General features: G+C 41.9%; 1 protein-coding gene across 1 annotated transcript in view; it reads right to left on the bottom strand.

Annotated features, from left to right (window-relative positions):
* Positions 1 to 257: 257 nt before the first annotated feature.
* The window catches only part of LOC119660006 (kynurenine 3-monooxygenase), a 36948-nt gene continuing 22319 nt past the window's right edge, over positions 258 to 14886 (bottom strand). The window contains exons 7-10 of the mRNA XM_038068387.1: positions 10065 to 10244; positions 9771 to 10001; positions 6986 to 7147; positions 258 to 799 (exon numbers count right to left, since the gene is read on the bottom strand). Coding sequence (XP_037924315.1) covers positions 701 to 799; positions 6986 to 7147; positions 9771 to 10001; positions 10065 to 10244 — 672 coding nt within the window. The 3' untranslated portion in view covers positions 258 to 700. The remainder of the gene's footprint in view (positions 800 to 6985; positions 7148 to 9770; positions 10002 to 10064; positions 10245 to 14886) is intronic.

Below are 14886 nucleotides of genomic sequence, written 5' to 3' on the forward strand. Positions count from 1 at the left end.
GCGAATGAACAAGTGAATCAAATATGTATGTACATCTAATATTTCATGATATTATTATTATAGTTAAAACGGATTTAATGTTATTTCAGTTGAGCCAACTGCCGCATCTGAGCGCGATCTTTTGGAAATGTTTCGGGTTACAACAGATTCAAAAATTAATTTTAGTCATCTTCTACCTATTTTTCAGCTTTATTTGATTGGAATGTTTTCAGGTATCTTAGCCTTTGCATTCGAAATAACGCAACCTCCACTAAGGAAGTATATACACAAGAAGTGGAAACAAACTAAAGCCATTGGTTGAGACACACGAGAAGATATGAAATCCTTCTCTCATGCACAACTTATGAATTAATTAAAAAATTTATTCAGCGATAAATTATACTACAGAAAAATTCACAGAAAATAGATGAAAGGTTGGTCTGTGCTCCCCTAAAAACCCATTTAAAAATAAAAATTGATTATTTTAAAAAATTTTGGAAAATTATAGAAAAAAAGAATAGTTTTCAGTGATGAAATGCAATTTATGGAACTCAATGAACAATAATTAGACTTTTAAAGCATAGATTACAAAACAATTGTCATTAAACATAATAGTAATATCATTCAATGAAAGATGGATACAAACTCCTGAAAAGATCTTGGAAATTAAATAAATTTTATGTAATACTAATAAATTATGGAACGCATTCAAAATAAAGCTTCAGTTTCGATTGCCTAAAGCGAAAAATATATTATACAAATACACAATTACAAAGCAACCTGTGAAGGTCAGAATTGTTGCAAATGTTCGTGTCAACACCTGGAAATAAAGAAATTGCTGTCATTAATATGAGAAAATTCGATTGTATCTGAATGCTTAGTAGCAGAAAAATATAAAGCAAAAAAATAATCAATTATTATTTCAAAATTCCATATAATAATTCCATGATTGAGCACTGTTACATTTTTCTAATTTATCCTGGACATATCTCCACTGATACTTGTCTACTCTATACAATAACCATGGCTAGTCACCCATAAGATTTTGGAAGTCAGTGCCATTGATGTCTGCTCTTAACTGGGAAAGTTTCTTTTTTTATCGAATGTCCCGCTTATCTTTTTCCTCAACTAGATACGTATCTTATGAATATACCCATACATCTTAGTTTTATTTCGCTTACTTGTTTCGCTTGTCCGAGTGTTCATATGAAGCATAAGCCAAAGATCCGGATGGTCTTTTAAATTTTTTCCCTAGTAGTCATGCCATACGCGGTTGTGAAAGGAGGAGGAGTAGGTAGCTTCAATCTGAATGGTTGTAGGCCACCGTAGCGTCTCAAGAGATAGGGGAGGAAAGTGCGGGCACTTTGTAGCCTTGCAGAGTACTGACTGAGGAAACTATCACAACACCTGTCAGTTAAGTATAAAATGGAAATTCATTAAATGAACAGAGGGAGAAATGTAAGGTCGGATAACCGTCGGAAGTCGTTTAACTTGGTGACTGGGTCGGGCTCTCGTAATGGAAGGCAAGGAACCGTTAATTTGGAGGGGGAGGGATTCGGCATCTAGGCGCTATGATGACCAGGAGCATAGCTCCGCCCCTGCGGCTGCTTCATCATAATCTGTGGTGACCACTTCAGCAGTTTCGCGTAAGCAGCGGATGATGTGGACTGAAGAAATGAACCTCTTTATCATCCACTCCTACTACGAAATAACGGTAGGCGTAGGTACGACATCTTAGTGCCCCTTTTTCACCAGAGATTCCTCTCGCGCGTCACACAATACACGCACGTGACTGTGTCATCATGAAAAGTGTTCGACTTGAGGTCATCGCGAAAACTGGCGACCAAAAACCGATGTGAGCAGAGGTGGTGGCATCAGCAAAACCACGCCGCACTGCAGGCAACGATTCCTCTTTTTCACTGTCCGGCTAAATTTGGGGAGGTGACAACTTTAAAGAGTCTGTACAGAATTCTAGGAAACGAATCCTTTGCATAGACTATACCAGACCAATCGGTTATGTATTATGATGCAGCTACGGCTGTCAGATTGCACGATCAGATAACTCGCTGTCGCGTTATTGGTTTGAGTGTCCGTCCGAACTCGTCTAGAATGTTGGCAGGTTCCATTCTGACAGGACATTGCTAGACTGACCCAAATCTGCACTGGCAATCCAGTAGGCGAGTGGAAAATAAACTGCAGAGGGTTTACCGGAACTATGTTATTCCCAGTAATACATGGATAGTTGAACTTCTGGACACACTAAAGCAGAAACTTTCTGTCGAATACGGTTGCCTACGGCGATATGGCGAAAGTCATTCCCAAAGTGTTCAGAATGCAACGCACGCGAGAAACCAGCAGCGCTTTTCCAGATCACGTAACGAATCGGTAACTGCATACTATGACGACAACCTCGCATGGCGGCTCACACTGGAGAAGGACTACATAGTAAATCCAGCATGTTAGTAACTTTTCCCACACCTTCAACGGAACAAGCGGGAAAAAAGGAAGCTAGAGAAGGGAATGGAACTGACTTGATGTCTGATTATGGAATCGAATCTACGCTTACCGGACATCGAAAATTAGAGAAGGTGTTGAATGGAAAACAGAAGAATGCTCTACGGGAAGAGATGAGATCCTTTGTGGATGAGGACATAGGAACTGTTGCACCTTTGAATACGGCAATTTTAAGAGAAATCAACAATGAGGCACATCAAGTTTTCAACGATATGAGGGAAACCTAGTTACACCCCAAACATGCTCCCAACTATTTTGTATTACAATAACCGCAGCTAACAGATGTCCTAGAGATGAAGCATCAACAAATGATCTTCACAACCACCTGAAGAACGTTATTATTGACACGGCCACAAACATACTTGGCCCCAGCCGCAAAAGGAGTCGGAACGGCTGGTTTGACGATGAATGTAAGCTAGCAGCGGAACGGAAGAATGCCGCATACCGGGTAATGTTGCATTCTCAAAGAACGGGCTCACGCGCAGAGACTCATCAGGAACTCCGTCGAGCAGAGAAGCGACTTCATAGACGAAAGAAGGAAGCCTGGAAGAACCAACAGGTCTGTGAATTCGAAAAGTACAGGGAGCAACCGCACCAGGTGCACAAGTTTTACCAACAAGTCAGCAGGATGAAGTCTTATACACCTCGATGTTCATCCTGCCGAGACAAAGAGGGAAATCTGATTTCCCACAGAATGGGTATATTGGAGCGATGGGTTGAGTATTTTGATGAACTGCTCAACAACCAAAATATCGGCGAGTTATAGGTCGCGCTAACTGAAGACGACGGAGAAATGCTGCCACCACCAAGCAGAGAAGAAACAGGTATCACGTTGCTTAGTGCCATCTTTAAGATATTCTCCGCTATCTTGCTAGGTCGGATAGCCCCACACGCCCAGATCATCGTTGGCCCATACCAAAGAGGCTTCACTCTAGGCAAATCAGCGCACATTTTCCCTGTGCGGGAAACAATCGAAAAACTGTTGGAATATGGCCAGACGTTACACTATTTTTTCATCGAACTGAAGGCTGCTTATGACAGCAACACGAAATAAGATAATTCGGTATCCCAACCAAATCAGTAAGACTGACTAGGCTGTCTCTGACCAATGTCTGACCGGATAAAAACAGCAAGATCACTCTCAAACCCATTCGATATCAACAACGGTCTAAGACAAGGGGATTCCCTATCATGCGTCCTGTTTAACCTGGCCCTGGAGAAAGTGAGTCTTGATGCAAAAGTAAATGCGAAAGGCAACATCCTCTTCAACTCCACCCAACTACTGGCCTACGCTGAAAATGTTGATATTATGGGAAGAACAAACCCGAGATGTACAGTCTACCTTCATCCAGACCGAGCAATTGCGTCTGTTTTCAACGTAACCCCCTCCCTTATTTCTATTTTGATTTCTTGTTCTTTCTTTTTTTAAGGTTTTGTGTAAAACAAAACCTTATTAAAATCGATTCAATGTCTGTCTGTCTGTCTGTCTGTCTGTCACACGCATTTTTCTCCAAAACGGCTAAACCGATCCGAACGAAATTTGGTGGACAGATGGGAACTATGAAATCCCACGCATACAGCGAGTGGCATAAATTTAGGTGAAGTTTACATGCAAAGGGGGGATTCAAAAATTTTTTTCACCGGATATAGTTGTGTAGGGTATCAAATGAAAGGTCTCGATTTGTACTGTCCGAAACTGACATTAGTTTTGGCATAAATTGCAAAGTGCGTGAGTAAGGAGTCAAAATATACGCATTTGAGGTGAGACAGGACTCATTTTCGGAAACTACCCAACCCTAAAATCCGAAAAAAATCAGGGTGGTGCGCCTAGATGAAATCTAGGCCTCAAAATATGTTCCATTCCGATATCTGTTCAAATAAACTTACTAATAGTATATTACTACTTTTTACAAATTTACTGAAAAGCCCCCCTTAATTTCATCCTAGCACTTCTGAATTTTGTACCGGCATAGGGAACAATATTTCGTATATATGTGCTAAATTTCATGGAAATCAGGCAATTAACGCCAAAGTTATAGCAGTTCAAACTTAGCAATTTCGCGCGAATTTACCGCTTCCAAAGCCATGCAAATCAGATGCTGACGTCATAATTACCCGGAATAATTGACATTCGCGTGAAATATTAAAATTCCATTCAAGAAGAATCTAATTCTCCCTAGCCCTTTTTAAGGTTTTGTGTGAAACAAAACCTTATTAGAATCGAGACGGTGTCTGTCTGTCCGTCTGTCCGTCTGTCTGTCTGTCTGTCACACCCGATTTATTCGGAAATGGCTGGACCGTTTGTCACGAAAATTGGTGGAAGTATGTAATCTGGTGTTCCCTTTACATGCAGTAAGTGGCGCCATCTTGTGTTAAGTTTAAGGGGGGGCTCCCCATACATGTGAATGGAGGGTGCAAATTTTTTTTTCACGGAATGTAGCCATGTGGGATATCAAATGAAAGGTCTCAATTAGTACTTTTCGAAACTGGTTCAGTATTTGATATTGGGTGAAACGTAGGGGAGTGAGGGCTCAAAATATGACCCCCAAAAAGTGTAACATGTCTCGTTCTCAGAACCTATCCAACCGAAAAATCTGAAAAAAATCACAGTGGTGTATCTCTACGAAATCTAGGCCTCAAAATATATCCGGTTCCGATATCTGCACAAATAAAGTTAATAATAGTATATTTCCCCATTTGAGAAATTCACCCGGCACCCCCCTTATATTCATCCCAGAATTACAAAATTGCGTATAAAGAACAACATAATGCACAAGCTGGTCAAGTTTGAAGAAAATCCAACTATTATTAACAAAGTTATAGGGGGTGAAACTTTACATTTTTTTGTGAATTTTGTGCACTCTACAACCTGCATGACGTCATCATCACATATTAATTCGTCAATATCACAACGAAATGAGTTCTTATGAATGGGGTCGAAAAGAATTATTTTGTTTTAGTTTTTTAGTCATTTGTATATGAATATCAATTACTCAAACCAGACATGTGTGTATATAGGTATATAGTATATGCGTGCTAATGAACTTTGCGGGTAGTGCTTAATTCAGATAGATATAAGAAGTAAATCGGAAATATGGGTACGATCAATTTATATACGTGCATATATGTGTACACTATTCGGAAATAGGCAGTTTGTTTGTTTAGGGTGAGCGTAATATGTATCTATAGCTGTAATATGTACGTATGTCTCGTAGTTTGGAAAAATATGAAGGATTATGTTGGATTTGTAACTATATACGGACAGAAAAATGTGCGTTGAATTTTCTTACATAAGATGAACACAAAACCTTTATACCCGAAGTGCGAGCTTCCGGTATTCCGACTTGTTTATATTTGATGTTGGTTAAATTGTTGGCATTTGCTAATAATATTAAAGTCAGGGTGTGAGGCATGAGGTTGACCATTATCAACACAGGACTTTCCATCAAATGATTTATTTAAATCGCTTTCTAGAAAATAGAGGGCAATGGAATTTTTAGCTATATTACACGGAGCTGCCATGCACTCGTCGCTCCTCACATCTTTTTCTTTTTGTTCAGCCATCAGTTCACAAGCGGGGTCGGCCTGTGGTGATCGGTTTCGTCATTTTATTTTATCAAATGCCTAATCTTGAGACCTTTAAATCCCCATCCAGCATATGAAGCCACCATTGTTTTGGCCGGCTTTGTGGTTGCTTACCATTGCTTTCGATGTTGTGACCAATACTGGTTGTTGAATTCTCGTTAGTGTGAATTACGTGACCACACCATCGAAAACGCCTCTCTTGCAGTTTTTCCACGATCGGTGCAAACCCGTTCGATCGCGGGTATTCTCATTTCAGACGTAATCAAAACGAGTCACGCCACCAGTGCAATGCAATATCTTCGTCCCCATTACCGCAAGACGCTGTTCATTGACCTTTATAGTCGGCCAATACTCAGAACTATAGAGAGCGGCAGACGGACGACATTGCAGTAAATTTTAGATTTGGGACGTGTGCTGATAAGTCGATCACAAAGAACACCAGTTGGGGAATGCCACTTCATCCAGGTTGCGTTAATCTGTGAAATAATTTCATTACGCAGTTCTCCATTGGCAGATAGCATTGACTCCAGATATTTAAATCGCTGAGTTCTGGCAATGGCAGTAACCTGCCCCTCGAGATATTTAAATCGCTGAGTTTTGGCAATGTCGGTAACCTGCCCTTGGAGATATTTAAATCGCTCAGTTCTAGCAATGGCAGTAACCTGCCCAGAACTGAACGATTTCAATATCTCGGGTCAATGCTATAAGTCAATGGAGAACTACGTTATGCTCCTCACATAGGGAAACACAAAACCTTTTATACCTGAAGCGTCAAGCTTCCGGTTTCCCGACTTGTCTTTAATTTCTTCAGGGTTTCAATGATGATCATTTCTAAAAAAGTTCTTATAACGCCATATAGTACGCAATAGGAAATTATACATAAAGATACGTTTTGAAAAACTCTTACCTTATCCTGCCAATTTCTATTTTCTAAGCACTTCCTGTAGGGCATCGTCGTGAATGTAACAGAATTGTAGAGCGGAATCCATTTCAAAGGCATCAATTTATGAAGGAATTCGTCCAGCGCTTTTCGAATGCGGAATTTTCTCGTTCTTACTAGATCTCGCATCTTAAATAATAAAACAAATTTTTTGATAAAATTATATGGTGAAAGTGGTAATAAGCCCTTAACGTTGATTCTACCAAGGTAATCTAAGATAAAGTCAATCTAGACCAGATGCATGGTACATCGGGGTTGAACGGAGAAGTTCCGAAGGGATATAATGGATGAAATGGAATAGAAGAAGTTCGTTGCCAGTCTATCAAAATCCAACTGACCTTGTGAAAGGTCATATGCTTCAATAGTATGCCAGCGATGACCAGGCGGTAAATATCTACAAAAATCTAAAAAGCTTTCAGCTTTTCACAATCAAATTCATCGCAAGGATGATGCATCCGCATTAAATAACTACGGCCAGAGGTTCGTTTTCTAGAAAGATGAAAGATGGTAGCGCAACGTTTCTTCGAAGATGGCCTGACCCCTCTTCGCCTCATTGTCAGTTAACATCTGGTCGTTGCTTTCAATGTGCTGGGACCTTTGGACGTTCGTCTCTCTATCGTTTAATAGCCTCGTTCGTTGAAATACCAGGAAATACCAGGTGAATGAAATGGTGTACAATGGTTCTCTCATGCTCTCCGCACGCTAATACCGTTTAATCTCAATGATTTCCTTCGCCATTTGATTCACTGACGCAGCATTCTGAGCACAAAATGACAGCCTAATACTTGTCCGTGCTTCTGGCACACTTCCAAAACTAGATGGAAAGGAGCGCGTATCGATGTTCCTTTCGCTTAAAAACATTTGCAGCGGCTCCCACAGGTCCACGTTAAGGTCGCCAGTATACTATACAAAAGAGTTCGGAGACGAGTTATTTCTATGCACGGTGCAAGATCAGATTGCGCTACAACGGCAAGAAGAGAGTTCGGTTTGAATTTCCGTCTTCGTCGCAAAAATTAAATTGACATTGGAAGAGCCTGTTGTTGCACATGTTTCTTTGAAAATGTTTTACTGTTCAGTTAGGAGAATTAGTTAGTTTAGTTTAGGCGAGAGAACCACAGCTCCAAGCATTGGGCCTTTTGTTCTGCCCATTGTACTATTCAACAGCCTCCCGCGGCGTCCGCAGACTTTCGCGAATCTGAGAACATTTTCCAGAAGCAGAGAATGCGCAGACTTTTCGTCGAAGAAAACCTCACCGAGTTATCTTCGAGTACCGAGGTGGGTATTATATTCATTTCTTCAGTAATACAAAGGCAACCAGGCTTTTAAATATGCATTAGCTGCTTCCTGCGGTTAGCATAGTTCAGTCTCGGTCACTAGACGATGCATGCATACCTCAAAATGGGTTTTACTTTGGATGTATACATCTACTGAATTGGTTTTGGTGAAAGTCCCCAGGTCTCACCTATCACAGTCCTACAGCACCAAAACAGATTGGAAGATTTCCTGTATTGTTCCTAGATATGGTGCTTCTACGTTAGCTTGGAGCCGAAATGTACTCCTAAATATTCGATTGGTTGCACCAGCTGAATTCCCGCCTCTGCTAAGTTATTGTGGATGATTTCCTCCTCTCTCGCGCATAGCCTTAACTTTAAGCGCCTTCGTGGTGGTTCGTCCGGCAGCATGGATGAGCACACTCTGGCTAATAACAGTCTTCGCGGTGATTTGGGCCCTCCAATATTAGACATTATGCTACTCAGCGCAGTTAAAACTTTCCCTGCTTTCTCGATTGCGTGGGTGAAATGTTTCTGGAAGGATAATCGATGATCCAGGATAACACGTACCGCACGAAATCTTAAAACTTCTTTCAACTTGCAAGTGCTCACTAGCACTAGCTCAATCTTGTATTCCGCTAACTCTAGCCTATGTATAGCAGCCATTTCTTGATGGGCCTGACCGCTGTCTCACAAGTCTAGACAACATCCTCGAGATGATTGCCTATTATCACAATTATTATGTCATCAGCATAGCCAATTATGGTAACTTACCGCGGGAGTTTAATGCGTAGCAGATGTCATATATCAGGAGTGATATGCCCAGCACCGATTTTTGAGGCACTTGAGGCGTCGGTGTCATAGAGAAGCCTTCTATCCACAAAATAGTCACAGTTAATCAGCAAAATATACATATCAGCATATTTAGCTGGCTTAGGGATTTTATAACATACTACCATTGCGCAGAGTTGAAACCATTGCTCACATCGAGGGTTATGATAGCTCAGCACATTGTGATGGAAAAATTGTGTTATGAGACGTGTCACATCCGTTGTCGCTCTGGCATACCTGAATTTCGCGTAAAAACAATATCTAAAGACGATTGCTAAGGACATGATTTGGGAAGCGAATAATGTCTCAATATTGATGAAAGCACAGTTACTGGTGATGAGATGTGATCCTACGTCTTTGACATAGAGACAAGTCGAGTAGCACTTCGAAAACGAGCCGATTCAGGAAAACAGAATGCAGCCATCTGTTTGCCGGCCTATCAGCGGTAATCAAAGGGAAATTATGAATCCCCTACTAAATCTGAATCAAAAAATTGTATTAAAAGAACTAATGTATGTATAAGCGTGGTTAAGCCTTTCAGATCATATGCTGAACATGATAAATGCTAACTATCGAAGCTCCTGAGACTTTATAGGAATTTTACTTAAAATCAAATATTTTTGACAGCATAATTTATATTACAAAATTACCTCAATGTAATTATACATGGCCAAATCACAAATAGCATGAGCATCTTGATGGCGGCATTCGGAAAATGATTTTAAAACATCTGCAATTTGTACATTTGGATTATCTAGGATTCTGCTCAAGATAGTGCAATCTTCAAATCCTGCATTCATTCCTTGACCGTAAAATGGTACCATCGCATGAGCAGCATCTCCGAGCAATAGAACTTTCGAAGAAATGTGATACGGGTAACACTGTAATAATGAAAATGTGTGAATGATTCTGTTGGATTACTACAATAATTTTAAGAAATGTACCTTTATTGATATTAAGTGCTGAGGCTTCAAGCTAAAGAAATCCGATATTAAGCGTTTTTCCCCTATTAGTGGTATAGCGTCTGGAAAATTTTCATCAAAAAATTGTACCAAGTCACAGGCACTTTTTAAATCCTCGAACTTTTTGAATGGCATGAAAAGTGTAACAGTCCAGGTTTTATCCTGTCAAAACGTAATTGTTATCGAAGTATAGATACAATGCAATGAAATCACTAAATAAGGATTATAATTATAAAGTAGGAAGCTAAGCATAACACCACTTGGGGGCACCTGCTTTCATACTTAAACTAACAAGTTATCATATGGCGAGCATCCAAGATTTCGTTTCCCTCTACACTATAGTAATTGAGTAGCAAGAGTAGTTCATCTAGATACAAAGTTTGAACGTAAGGTCTGTATTCCTGAGTAATCTTTGAGCTAATCAAGAGGCTCAAAGCCTCCGAAATTGTTTGGCTATCGCTACAGATTGCGATACACCACTTTTAAGCGTTTTTGAAAAAGCACACTTGAAACAGTCTTCAATGTCCACGAACACCCCCTTCGTGTACTAACCTTTCACCTAGCGTCCTCTATCTTGGAAGCCAAGAAATGAAGAGCAGACACACAGGACTTTCTGCGCTTCTGATTTTCACCCCACGTGTACGACCTTAGCACTTTCTGGCAAATGTGACACTCAACCAGTCTGGCCAGATACTTCATCGAAAATTATGCTAAGCCAATTTGTCGGGAGATTTTGGGTTTGAACAGTCATCCTTCACAGGTATGAAGACCATACTAATCTTCTGCCAAGAGATATCTAGGTTTGTGTCCCCAGCAAGTCTGCAAGACATGCTAACAAAGTATTTCCCTAAAGAAGGAGACGTATGGCATGGTCCTTTGCATTTTACCATCAAAGACACTGTCCTTGTTTGAGGACTGAGGCGTTTATTGGTGCAGTAGCTCCCATGTCCTGATTTGCAAAAGGATCGTCTTTTCGCATAAATCGGTTTTTATTTTCGCAGTGTCTGCTTCTCCGGATTTCAGTGTCTGGTCATCAGGGATCTGATTCCTCAAACTGGTATGCAGCCAATTTTGGTTACGGCTCCATCTCGCCTTTCTTTTGCTTGTTCCATTGAACGTTTAGCAGAAGTTTCTAACGGGTAAGATTCACCCTGCAATCCCTTTACCAGTTCAAGCCTCAAGGTTTATGCCCCAATGTCCTCCAAGCTCAGATGCATTGTGCAAAACTACATTGAAGAGGTTATAGTTCGGTCTAATTTGGTTAAGTCAAATATCGTTCTCGTTCTTTACTCCACAAATAATGCTACACAGTTTCCAGATATGATTGAAATTCCATTTTACCAGGGAAAAGTAGAGCACCACATGGCAGCTGTTCCTGGGTTCCTTCAGATTCTTTTGCCCCAGTTCGGACACTAAGCAACTCTCTATATTTGTAGATTTAACCTTCATGATACTCAATGAGGTCAATAATTGGGTTCGCTGACCAAGCATGTGAATGACGTCCTCTGTCTTCTTCGAGAGACAGGTAACTAACAACCGCGTTGAAAATGGTCCTATTGCATCCGATGTGAGTTCTACTAGCGTTAAAACCATTTTCCTACCTACCATCGACATTTCCGCATCTCTTGCATCTGGATTATCTACACATTACCATATTTATGATGCCAGGAAGATTACGCGGTCTACCCGTTATTCCTTTATTTCAATAAAGTTTCTATTCCATGCCAAAAACCCCGCTACACCTTTCCCTCCGTCTTTGGCTAGGTCACTTTGACCGTGCAAGTTGTGATATCAAGCCCCTAACCTACTTAAACTATTGAGATAAGGAACCTGGACTGTCTTCAGAGCAAATAAAATGTGTAGCAGGCGTTAAAACAGGAGAAATGATTCATCCTATTTGCAAGATAGACTTCTTTTTTCGACAGACGAAGTTTCAAATTGAAAAATGTTGGTCCAAATTTAAAGAATGAATTGAATTTGTCTCCGACGTTCCCGAGGATTGCTGTCAGTAGATGAGACGGCCAAACTTAACTGACTTAATTGTCAATTTACTGACAGAGCTAACGCTAGATGACCCTGCGCCAAGCCAACTGCTATATGAAAGGAAGGTGGTAACAAAGTCGGCACCGAGCTGGAATAGTCTTTGTGGCTGCAGAGGCGTCCGGAGAGCACATAGTTCATCCTGGCATGTGCGTATTCAGGATCTCTGAACGCGTTGGCCGCCACCGCAGATGAAATTCATGCGGCCCACTTGCGACCCATGGTTGGCGAGGTGTCTCGCGACAGCTCAAGCCAGGTAGCTCAGCTACAGCAGATGTTGGAAGCATTAACAGCCACCATCTATGAGTTGGCAGAGGAGGTCGTTGCTTTCCGTTTGGGAAGTACGATTAGATTAAGGTCTAGAGCCGCCTCCCGAAATGGCCGATCGGATAGTAGGTCTTCGGGACCTTCGACAAGTACCGAGACATGTTGGTGCGATTGTATGTTCGCTGAAAAAAACAGAAAAATGTACCCGCTCCGGCAATTTCTCACCCAAAAAACCAGACCTGCCGGGAGTTCTGGCGACTGCTACCCGAAATGCAGCACCACATCGCTTTACAACCTACGACCTCTTGAGCCGCCGATACAGGCGCTGAAGTTTCGGTTCTTTCCGTATCCCGGCATCATAATTTAATACCAAAGTCGTTGAAACATGCGACCGCAAATTCTTCGTCGATCCGCATGTATGGCAAGTAGAGTTGAGTCTAGGACTTCAACGAGCGTTTCCTTAGCGCTTCATTATCGTGAACAACAGCATCTTGGCGCAGGTTTCCTCTGCCACTATGGATTCCTAGGGGATATGCATAACAGGTCCTCATTGGCGCACAACTTCCCTTAGGTTAGCAACAAAAATCCCATCCTGCTCAACGAGCACTCTTTCTGTCGTTTTTGAAGACGTTGCATTCGCACACTTCATCAAAAATACAGCAATTTCACTACCGAGCGTAGTCTATCTGAGCCCGTTAAGCCTGATGTTCAGTACCACATCAACACTACTTACTCCCCGATCTTTTCCGCCACAAAAGCTCGCGACTGCGCGTGAAAAGTTTGAAGAACTCCTTAACCAAGTTATTTGCAAACCTTCAGGCAGTTGTTGATTTTCCCCACCTAACAATCCAATTGCGAATGGAGATCTTGTGGCGGCTAAAGTCGTCTAAATGCTCGGACGATTCCAAACCGATGTCCCATCTTACTCATCCCCGATTTTGCGCATTCTATCGCAAACTGCCGTATTTTCTCGACCTAGGAATTAGTCAAGTCATCAAATCCCTGTAGCTCCCGAAGACATTCCGAAAAGAACAATATATCCACCTTGCGGACTCCTCGAGTTCTTTAGGATGACTTTTGGACTGTGCAACGCAGCACACCGCAAATCTTTCGGCGATTCATCCACTCTATGCTGCGAAAGATCAACTTCTGTTTCGTATATTTGGATGGTGTTCTGGTCTCGTCTTCTTCCTCTGAGTCCGAGCATTTAGAACACCTCGAGTGCATTGTTCAACGTCTCCTTCAAGCCTATCTAGTTCTCAACGTTGAGAAATGCAAATTCTTGCAATGGCTGGTGAGATGCCTCGGCCACCAGGTTACTCCTGAAGACATCTAACCGGAACCAGTTGTGGTGCAAGCGATTTCGAGTTTCCCGCTCCCAAAAAGTGTTAAAGATCTGATAAGGCCCTTAGGCATGTTAAAATTCTACCCCCGTTTCTTGCCTAAGGCCACCCAACATCTATAGATCCTTCACGCCTTCTTGTCTGGACCGAAAACCAAAGCCTCCCGTTTGATTGTGTGGTTCCGAGAGAATCTTCAGGCGTTTGAGATCACCAAGCAACAGGTGAATGCTACACTTGCGACATTCCCTCAGCAAGATACACCCCAAGCCGTATTCGTCAATGTCTCAGACATTACCGTAGGTGCTGTTCTTCACCAAAAAGTGAAGCTTCTTCTCCGAACAGCTGAATCCTGCTCAATGAAACTACAGCACTTTCGATCGTGAGTTATCAGTCGCTTAACTCGTAATTAAATGCTTCCAGTATTCCCTTGAAGGCAGGCAGTTGCTTTCTACCGATTTCCGAAAGGAACTATTTCACGCCGTTCACGATGTGGCGCACCTGAGCATTCGGACAACGAATCGGTTAGTCACCGCAAAGTATTTTTAGGCATCCATGAACAAGGACATTAATTCTTAAGCCAGACAGTATATCGCAGCGCAAGACTACAAAGCATATGAGAAAAGAAGTAGAAGTGTTCCCTCTGTCGGCCAAGCGTTTTCACACAATCCGCCTCGACATCACTGGTCCTTTTCGAGACAGGCACGGTTTCAGGTATTGCCTCACAATCATAGATAAGTTCACGCGTTAGCTTCAGGCGATACTTTTGAAAGACGTTGCCGCACAGTCTTGTGCTGAAGCTCTCCGCGAGAATGGATTCAACACAGGGAATGCAGTTTGAGTCCCCCTTTTCTTAGAGTTTGCCAAACTCCTCGGCTTCAAACGCCACGAGTTACACCCGTAGTTCAACGGAATGCTCGAAAGGTGGCACAGGACGCTGAAGGCCGCTATATTGGCCCAAGGCGACCCTTCTTGGTCGCAGATCGTGAATGATTTGCCGCAAGTCCTGCCGACCTGGTATACAGGGAGAGCCTGAGACTCCCCATTGACCCTGTTATCGACATCAGGTCGTTACTCAACGCTACCGGAGTGTTGTGTCTGCTCAAAGATGCAATGCCAAAGCTGAAGCCGACACCACCCACCAACCAGGCAAAAAC

Source organism: Hermetia illucens, chromosome 1 (assembly GCF_905115235.1).
Source record: "Hermetia illucens chromosome 1, iHerIll2.2.curated.20191125, whole genome shotgun sequence".
In the NCBI taxonomy this organism is placed as follows: domain Eukaryota; kingdom Metazoa; phylum Arthropoda; class Insecta; order Diptera; family Stratiomyidae; genus Hermetia; species Hermetia illucens.